The sequence below is a fragment of the Fulmarus glacialis genome, unplaced genomic scaffold (assembly GCF_000690835.1).
Source record: "Fulmarus glacialis isolate BGI_N327 unplaced genomic scaffold, ASM69083v1 scaffold41886, whole genome shotgun sequence".
NCBI lineage: Eukaryota > Metazoa > Chordata > Aves > Procellariiformes > Procellariidae > Fulmarus > Fulmarus glacialis.
In genome coordinates, this window is record NW_009219535.1 from 3,276 (window position 1) to 13,919 (window position 10,644).

The 10,644-nt window shown below is 33.8% G+C and overlaps 1 protein-coding gene across 1 annotated transcript in view; it reads right to left on the reverse strand.

Moving 5' to 3' along the window:
- Positions 1–2,030: 2,030 nt before the first annotated feature.
- Positions 2,031–10,644, reverse strand: part of CDC16 (cell division cycle 16) — a 21,465-nt gene continuing 12,851 nt past the window's right edge. Inside the window, exons 12-18 of the mRNA XM_009580417.1 lie at positions 10,280–10,405; positions 9,379–9,531; positions 8,704–8,767; positions 6,948–7,009; positions 4,667–4,802; positions 3,656–3,746; positions 2,031–2,535 (exon numbers count right to left, since the gene is read on the reverse strand). Coding sequence (XP_009578712.1) covers positions 2,270–2,535; positions 3,656–3,746; positions 4,667–4,802; positions 6,948–7,009; positions 8,704–8,767; positions 9,379–9,531; positions 10,280–10,405 — 898 coding nt within the window. The 3' untranslated portion in view covers positions 2,031–2,269. The remainder of the gene's footprint in view (positions 2,536–3,655; positions 3,747–4,666; positions 4,803–6,947; positions 7,010–8,703; positions 8,768–9,378; positions 9,532–10,279; positions 10,406–10,644) is intronic.

The window sequence follows — 10,644 nt, forward strand, 5'->3', positions numbered from 1 at the left end:
CCACTGGGACAGAACCAGACCTCTCTACAATACTGTGTTGGTGTTCATAGGAAAACAAGGGAATCTCCTGGACCCAACCACATTTCAACAATGAGAGCGTGTGCAATTGCTGCTGAAACACAGACTCCTCCTCTAGCTTTTCCTCACTCAATACCCTTGAATTTTAAAGTGCAGGTGTGTCTAGAACTTGAATTCATGTTCAGTACTGCACAGATGTGGAAAACAGCCAATACCCTGTATTCAAACTATGTATGTGGCCTGCATTGATGCAATGAAGTCTCCCTGATCCAGATGGGGATTCATGAGAGCACTATCAGAAAAAGAGCCAAAGAATGAAGACATAATCAGTCACAGCTGCTCTGTCGAGCAGCACAGCAAGCAAATAAGGTGGCAAAACAGAGGAAAAAAGAAAATTAGCATTTTGATTCACTAGCAGGTAGCTTAGATTGGCTAATGAGAATCCTCAGATAAATGAAGGCCTTCCCACCTATCAATTTCTTCCAAGTAGGTGGTCTCTACTAAGTGTATATTCCTTAGGATTCAGAACCTGGCCATTGAGAACTCAATGAGCCACGAGACAGATGTAGTGGGAGGAGAAGTAGTAGTTTATATGTTCCAGTTTATGCAAAACTCTATACAAAATTTAAAAAAAAAAATCACTCAAAAGTTTACAGTATCAGCCTATCCTTTGATATCCATGCGTCAGCAAAATTAAAAGTAAACATTGTCTGTCTTAAAGTTAAAAGGACCATTAGTCAAGAAAGATAGACTGCTAGAAAGCAAAAGTGACAAAAGGTTTCCGTATAGGTACTTGGATTCAGCCCTTGTCTCCTCTTAGTTATATAAAGTGCCAAAAAAAGGTATAGGAAATACTTCATTAATTGCACTAATATGTCAGGTTTTTTTATACCTTGCCCCAGTAAAGTGGATGAAAATGGTATCACAATAACCAAACATACACATTTTATGCTAAAAGTATAGTTGAAAATACATGTTTAAATGTGCTGAGGTACAGTGTAGAAATTACATTTTAGACCAATGATTTTATTTTGCTGACTAAAACAAAAATAATTTTTGTATTTCACGGTAAAGTCTTTGTCTAGAGAAAAATTGCTAGTTCTTGAGTTCTGAAGTACTTCACACTGAAGTCTGGACTGCTAAACTTCAGGAAATTTATTCTAACATTAAAAGCCAAAGCTTAGGTGGAAGTCACAGAAGAAAATATTATGACAGCTTGTAGCATTAAGTTTTTAATTTTAAGCCCCACACAGTGACATATGTGGAAAAGTCAGGAAGAGAAGGGAGGGGAAAAATTTACACAAAATACGTTCAACATTCATGCTAAGAAGGGAAACAGACCTGTCCTGTTTAGTGGATGGACAAATCACTCCTTCTGTTTCATTTTTCAGTGAACCAATGATATTTAAAAATACCACACTTTAGAGACTTGTAAAAACTGTGTATGTGTATTATTCAGTTAATCCTTTGCATTGACAAAACAACTGTGTGTAAAGAGAATGACTGTGGTCCCTGCAGTAGTACGCTGTGGCTTATAACTTTATTGTAACGCTAATTGCAGGTAAGACTGATTTATCTTAATGTTTACGCCATTCAAGTTTGTTGTCTAGTCAGCTTACCAAAAACAGTTCTTAAATGATCCTTCAGTAATACAATACAGAATAATGATAAAGAACTGAAATTAATAACTAGGAGAAAGTATAACAAAGTAACATACTTAGTCATAAATTTAATGTATGCCAAATTAGAGTCAAATGATGGAAAACCATTGAAATTGCTCCTTAAAGGAATACATATTTATAAAGTAATAAGTATAAAACTTCATGGATTTTTTTTGATCTATTTACTAAGAAAGCATTCCTCACAGACAGGATGAAAACTCAGAAGCCACAATAATACTGTATTAGAGGCTATTCAATTTAACAACATTGTTAATGGTTCCATGTTAAGTACTATTTTTAATCCTTCACAGTCTTACTGATGGCAGACACATGGATCAGTAAACAGTTTTTAAAAAAAAAGTGAATTTATTTTTTACTTCATCATGTATGATTAATTTTGTAGAAATAGTCCGTCATGTATACTTTTTAATCATCCTTAAGGCAAGCATTATTTCTCCGGTGTTAAGTACAGAGTGGTAGTTTGAATTCATATAAAAATAGCAAATTCTTGAAAGTATAACACCATAACAAAAATGCTAAAACAAACATATTACACTTAGACAAAATGAGCTCTCTACCAGCATTTATGGTCACGTACTATGGTCTGACATTGACGTTTCTAACATCATATCGCTTTCATTCATTTCAATCTCAAATGTTTCTTCCAAAGGACGACTGGTATCTGTACTTTTTCTTTGATGTGGCGTCTCTAATGTAACTATGCCACTTTCATCCAGAGTTTGTCTTTCTATGTCGAATTCTCTGAAATCCCAGGGAGGTGAAATTATGTTCTTTAATGTCTTCATTGTGTGTACATCAAAGTCATAACATCTTAATTTGTCTTTGATCTCTGTTCCTAGGAAAACAATGAAACCATTAATTTATTCCAAGTGAACACTCCCAAAAATGTATCTCAAAGAAACTATCATCCAGAAACTACTATGATTCTCTGCTTTCAGACCGACAGGGAACTGTCACTGCTTAATGACTGAAGTTGAATAGTTGTTCTGAAAAAATACAGCAGTCTCCTTTTTGGAAAAAAAGCAAAATATAAGTAGTACAACTCAGATTCAAAAGTCTGTTATTAGAAGTAATTGCAAATTCCCTTCCCAATTCGCTAAAAGGCTTTTTTTGTTGTTTAAGTTACACACAGCATGGTTTGCATTAATGCATATCACACAGCTGCATGGTTCTTCCAGATGCATTAACCAACTACATATGGAGCAAGACAATATTAAGAAGAAACATCTGCTTCAATTGTGCGAAAAATCTGCAGGAAAAGCAATAGAGCACACAGATGGCTTTTACTGGCTTCAACCTCATTAACGTGCTTGACGGGACATCAACTGTGTTCATTACAGATAAATCAGTAAGTTCAATGAAGCAGAAATATGTCGCTAAAAAGTTTTTTTGGGGGGCAGAAAGCTTTCATAGAATATTTCAAACTGTGGCAATATAACGTATTACTGTTATGAAGCACTTTTTTTTACCATATGTAAAGCTCTATTTTTGGAGGCAGAAGGATTTATCCTGTCTCCACAGAGCAGAGTTTTGACATGGTGAAAATGCCTTGCCTGTACCTCTCTACAGCAACAGTAGCTGAAATCAAGTCCTCTGATTTTCTAACTCCATATTTCTATTTTTTTCTTCCCCATTCCCTTTGGTTTCTAAGCTGTCACAAACCAAAATTTTCTATAAAAGAAACCACCACCACCTCCAAAGGCAAAGTGTTTCCTTTCTTTCTACTGGTAAGAATTTACTGTCACGATGCTTACAAAAAACAGTGGTCATCTGCAATTGCCGGTAAGTTCTGACTCATTTAGCCATTAAAAAAAAACCAACAAAAAACCTAACAAAAACATACTCTACTTTCTAAGTTAACTAGGTAACGGTAGACAGTCTTTCTTGATGTAAGAATAAGACTCTTCTCAAAGGACTCTCGATGACTTTAAGAGTCACGTAAGCGAAAGACTTACCAATGTAGGCTTCAGAATCACCAATATACATTTCTATGCAATGTCCCAGCATCGTGACTGAAAATGTGTCATCCCTCCTAAGACCAAGGGCCTATTGAAAAGAAACAGTAAAAAGTATTCAATAGCAAATAAAACCATTTACATCTTAAGTCCATGATGGTTCTGAGTTTGTTGTTTTGTTGCTCCACAATGCTATCAAAGTAGTCTTCACTGTCAAAGCAAAACATTGCACAACCAAAATAACATTGCTGTATGAACTGGCTGAAGTAGTAAGCAAGCAAAGCACAAAAACAAAACCAGAAAAGGATATGTATACAGACAGAGAATCATTCACAAATCATGAAGTACAACATACTACTAAAATAATGATTATAAAACCTGTGAGGAAGTTAAGTTAATTTTGTATAGCTAAGCTACAATCTATAATGAAATAGATTGAGACATGCTTGAAGTAATTACAACTAAATGTATGTAATACAAGCTTCTAGGTAAATAGAACTGCAGCTAAATTCAAGCCAATCAACTTGAATGATGAAAACTCAACTGAGGAAAATTCACTGTTACTCTAGGAAAACATGAAATCACCAAAACTGTCCTGCAATAATAATATACAAGTATCATATAATAAAGATAAATTTGAGACAAGAGAAAATAGCGTATCTTCAAATATTGCCCTTACTGTAAAATTTCTACTTCAAGGCATAGGTTGGAAGTATTTTAAATCATTTCAGCTGCATGAGAAGTTTATGTACATAAAATGTATATGACAATTATGAAATCCAATTAATTTATAACAAAGAAGGATTCAACTACTAAGTTTCACAAGGTGGCCATTTTTTACCAAATCAATAGAAAACTTAGGAAGACTTTTCAAAAAATTTTAAGATTACAAAATAAACACTGATTTGGAGGCTGGATAAAATGCTGGTTCTCTGTTCTAAAACCAAAACAGAATGAAACAGTAAATAACAGAATTTGTGACCAGCACTTAAATTTAAGGCAGTTACATACCGTATGAAAATAGTCAATTGCGCTTTCAAAATTGCCCATTAGACTATGTATGTAGCCAATGGCAGAGTAAGTAGAAGCATTTTGAGGAATTAGTACTAGAGCCTGGCGATGGTATTCCAGTGCTTCATTGTATTTCCTGTTAGGGTTAAAAACAGAAGATCTATTAGTAAGCTTCAGGGTGAAAGGTGTTTTTATAGTATTATATCAGTATTTTGCTTAGTTCAGTAGCATGCAGTCCTGCAAGAACTTAAAAATTATTGCTTCATGCTCTGAACATAATCGAATGCACAAAAGACTCATGGATATTGACAATTTTCTTCCTCAACGTAATTGAGAAATCACTGTTCCCCTTATGTAGCACAACAGCTGCCTACAGCTAGGCCCCATTTGGAGATGATCTTAGTAACTTGATACGGTAGATTGCTTTAGATGTTTAATGCTGTTCATTGTAACATTAGCTTTCTTTCTGTAGCTTTTATTTTCCTCCCAGGGGAATGAAGGAGCAATACGAGACGAATACCACTCATTGTTCAAAGTGAGAAAAGCTCTCCAGGCAGAAATTTCAAAACCCTTAAGTGCTACATACACTGGTACTTTTGTCACTTCCATTTTGCTACCATCTCTATCAGAAAAGAGGATTTATACATATCCATAATTTCTTTCAAGTACCAGCCACCCTTTCTTTGAAAAATTATCCATTAATTAGACTGCTTATTGCATTTGTTATTTTATAAAACAAGGGTTAAATGTACATTATGGCATTACTCTGAGAAATTAAATTGTCACATTTTACATCCTAGTACCAAGTTGTTAAAAATAAAGATAGCAATTGTCTATTCAGAAGAAGTTTTAACCTCTATAGTTATAATGAATTATGCAAACAGCAACACATGAAGTTATTAGAAGGCATTAAGTAACAATTGAGGCAGAAAAATTATGCAACTGTTTGCTTGTTGCACAAAACTTTCACATGATTTGAATTTTATTTTCACTCATAGTATTTACCTGTCCAATTAACTACCACTGTATTTTAATTTGCTGCTTTCAAATTTCAACCACATAATGCTAGTGAGTAGACATATATCCAGGAAGTTTTTTCATAATAGCAATATCATATATTACAAACACTAGTAAATTAGTTATTACAGAATTTTGTAAGTTGTCAAAGCATATGTACAGCTGCCTAAATTCTCAACTTGATTTGCTTGAAAGACAGTTTACAAGGATGTAGAAATACATTAGGTTGACTTTCTGAACCTGAACAAATAATACAATGCAAGTTGTCCTAAGTGTGATGTAAGCAGTTACTAACTTACTGTAGAAATACAAAAAAAAAAAAAAAAAAAAAGGGAATTGTAACTGAAACACTGAAACAAGTATTTGAAAAAACCCTGCAATTATACTCATGAATAGATTCCAGAAGCAGTGCCTTTTGTTTGATCTTGGCAGAAGGGGTAACTATTATACATCTGTATTTCATAATGAAAATGAAGACTAATTTGCAATTCAAGCACAACGCAGTTACTACCAAAGCCAAAGCAGAAGTACAACTTACATCTACCATAATCACATTCTCATTAGCAGCTTTGAAACAAAAATTACAGTATACACCAACTGGACAATTAAAACCATGACACTAAAAAAAAAAGATACGGTATTGATTAAACAAAACATTGTTTAAAATCAGATTAAGGTAATTAATGAGAAAACAATTCTCTATATTAAAACTGTTAAAGCTTGTGTATGTAATTGCGCTTCTCTTTTTTCTTTTCCTAACGGAAATATGAAATTAAATATGAAATAGTTCTGTTCTCAAAACCCATAAAGTAATACTTTATTGCTGTGTTAATGTCACTGAATATTTCACTTCAATTAAAAAAACCATAAGCACTGATCCAAGCAATTAATCGGCACAAAATCACCTTTATGTTAATTAAATCAGTGGACATATTCAAGTATATCAGGACTGGGATAGTAGCCAGTTAGAATTCACACCCATACAAGGATCTAAAAGCCTACGACCAAATTTTTATCTAATAAGAATCAATAGTTAAGGAAAGACTTTTACATTAAGTACTTTAACTGGCATGTAGTAAACTGGATATAAGGGGCGATTAATGTATTTACGTTCACAAGCTGATTTAGGGAATCTTGTTCTTATAAGATGCTTCTACACTGCTCTCATGTGGTACATAATCTTGATATAAACGAGAAGTAAGCTTAGAGAAAACACATTTGTGTAGTATTCCAGATAAATGTAGCTCCAGTGCTCTCTGCTTACTTGAGTTTTCTGCAGACATGTCCTAAGTTGTTCAATAAAGGCTCCCACTTATCAACCGTTACCTGCAAAATAATGCAACAATTCAAATAACTGCAGCTTCCCAGATTGTAACTGAATTTCGTCTACTTTAAAAAAAACAACATAAAAATGAACAAGGCAATTCATTCATGACAAAGAAAAATATTACAAGCATTTTCAGTTCTTTTCAAAACACGTATTTAAGCTCAAAACATTTATTCAATAACTCATTTCTCTATTTTTTCCATTCCCTAAACACTCGGATGCAAACCAAATTTGTTTTCTACTTAACTAAAAATCACATGAAGTCTTTCAACTTAGAGCACCGAAGGCTCCCCAAATCAGGTGTTTGTAAAATAATCATAAATACTGAAGGTCTTTTTACTGTCTTCTCCATAGTCTAACTTCATCTGCTTTAAATAAATTAGCTCATTTATGAGGCACACAAAAGACAATCTGAGCCAACAAAATCCTTAAAACACTTTTTGCTGAAATTAAAAATCATTTGGACTTCACTGCATTATGAATTTGCAATTTATAACCATGTAAGAGTATCTCTGTATCTCTAGTTATTTTAGGTGTTTCACACTAATTCTAAATTTCCAATTGTATGTTTATAGATATGTTGGTATTTAGTACTTCTCAATAAACAAGAAAAATGGCACACATAAAAGAATATAGGCATATGCATAAATTTAAGCCTGCTCTACAAAGTTTGTAGTGTTCACATGAACAACAATACAGCTTTAACTAAAACAGAACAACCCTATTTATATATTGGTGAGCATATAAATTAGTATCTGTGCAGTTTGTTTTAGTAAATGTGTGCCTTGTCCGCATGAAGATTATAGTTTTTTCAGCACTTTCCACTTTATAGAAGGCTTATTGTGCTCCAGAAGCAATTTCATTATCTTGATAGGAGATGCTTTGTTAACAGTTATAGTAGCATGAGGTGGTGTCCTCTAACTAAATTTAAGCTAAAAATTGAAAAAACTTATCTTAAAATTCACAAGAAGCCTGTCACAATGTGGTACTGCTTTCATTAAGGCATCTTAAGTTACTCTAGTACCATATGTTTCTTTAGACAAGATGACAACACACTTAATAAAATAAATGGTACTACCAATAGGTACAAACTCATTTGCGCGTTCCAGTGTTTGAGGAATCAGGGTTGTAATAGTTGTTTTTTAATTGACAAAAGTGCCTGAACTACGAGCACATTTCCTGACAAACTTCTTGCCAGTGATAATTTTGATTACTTTCAGGAAGTTAGTTAAGCATCCCTGGGCCCATTCCCACACAGTGGCTCTATCTGGTAGAAAGAAAACAAATCCATACCTACAGGATTATGTCCAAACAAAAGTAAAAGTCATTCAAGAAATGTCTTAATGTGGCAGAAACCATCTTCACACATGTACCCAGTTCCACCCTCAGGTCAAGAACCATTGGTCTACTAAGACCCAGGACTGAGAATGAGATCTGGATTCCACTCTCCAGTCAACGCTTATTTACTTTCAATTTCGTATAGAAACATACTTTTCGCCTTTTCCTGTAGCACTGAAGATAACTTGTGATGATTCTTATCTAGAAACCCCACATACTCAATTACAAGTAGATGGCCCAAGTGGTTTTTTTTCCTTCTATCTTAAAATAAGCACAGCATACTTTGTCACAAGGTATTACAGAATTTCTTGGAGTTTTACAAATTTATGATTGTGCATGTTATTAGGAAAAATACCTCATTTCCAATAGCTTTGATTTTTTCCAGTGCATCAAGAAACCACTTTTCTGCAGTTTTCCAGCTAAGAATTGAGGGAGTGGGGTGAAAGAAAAGTAAATTAGTGAAGAGTTTTCATTAGCAGTATGAGAAAACAGTATTACAAGGAACAATTCTTTGACATTATGTTGTCATATGAGTGAAGTTAGATGTAAAAAACATAATTTACGTTTGGCTATATTTTGCGTGTGCTCCTAAGAGCTAACAAGACAAAGTTAAAAAATCAGAAGCAAACCAAGAATATTCACTAAATAGTTCTTATATCTGTTAGGTTTTTTTCAGAATATATTTGGAACCTCCTGAGCTGACAAAATGTTTTGCTGTACAGTATTTCATAGCATGTGTGCACTTGTGTGTGCAGACAGATGCCTTTTCAAAGCATGCGACTACCCAGTGACCTGCATACACAAAATAATGATCGATCTCTGCATGTTCCTCAAGCATTAAATGCTTTCCTCATTCAATCTTAAACAACGAAGAACAAAGTAGAAAGCAAGGGTTTAGGGTAAACACCATCTAAACTAGAACCAAAATAAACTATAGTTCAATATAAGTACTTTAGTAGATATATTGGCACATTACACTTCAGAATAATCCATGTTTAAGATTGTATTTAATCCTATTTTGCAAGCTTACTCTCCATTTTGAAATGCAACCACTCCAACTTCATGCATAACAAAAGGATCTTCAGGTGCAATGCTTAAAGCTTGGCTGAAAAACCTTTCAGCTAACTTTGAGTTGTTGGTCAAACCATATTCCAGTCCAATATAGAGCATCGGCAAATGACACCTGAAAAAAAAAAAAAACAAAACCCAAACCACAAAAAAACAAACATGCACTTTTCAGGAATGGCGTCACAAACCATAAAGAGATGCCAACTGTGTTTGCATATGTTTATGTACACCTGAGTAAAAGCTGATTTAAATAGACTATTGACCTAAGGGGCAGTTTAAAAGACTTTACATCTTTGTTAGTTATTGACAAGAATTTGAACTTCAATACATAACTGTCACTTGCTCTGGGATTACATGTTTTTTCTCAGTGCTTGAGCTAGTTCTGAGGGGTTTTTTTCCTAGTTTCCTTCATACATTTAATTTACAAATGGAATATGGAAGAAGTAATAATTAAAGGGATTATACTTACCAATAACTACAATCAAATACAATAGTTTTATATGCAATATGACATGATTAGTCCACTACTCATTTTACAACCTTCTCCACAACATGAAACAACTGTTCAAGATATTACTATACAGCAGTTTATGACCTGATATGACAAACATGATTCACAAATTTCAGAGAACTTTCAGGTAGAACATAGATTACCTAAATATAAATCTTGACTTTAGAACTTAACAGTAATCACAAATAATGCAGTTAAATGCAGATGACAAAATTATTTGGGTTTTTTCTCCTTTGTTCTCTACCAGATAATGTTGCAAATGAATTCCTACTGTTTAAAGGGATATAGGCCAATATTCTACACTATTTATGGATTAATTTTAATTTTTCTGAATATGATAATTTTGACATACCCTTTCATGAGCTGTGCAGCTGTGAAGTATGCAGCCATTGCTTGGTCATGCTCACTCTCAACTGCAAATGAATGTCCATATGCTATCCATGCGGGTCCATAGGTTCTCTCAAGTGTAGTAGCTTTGCTAAAAACAAGAGCAAGTCACAAGCAAACACATCTGAAATAAACTTCATCTGCTTCAGATGACTACTTACATAGCAATACTATGCCACGTAGTTAGGTATCTATTAAGATAATCATCTCTAATGACCACTGGTAAACAAAGTTAATTTTAAAAGGTCAACAAACTATCTAGCACTTAAAGTATCACACATTTTCAAGAATTCATTGTATTACTTCTGTTGCTGTTCATGGACAGCAGGA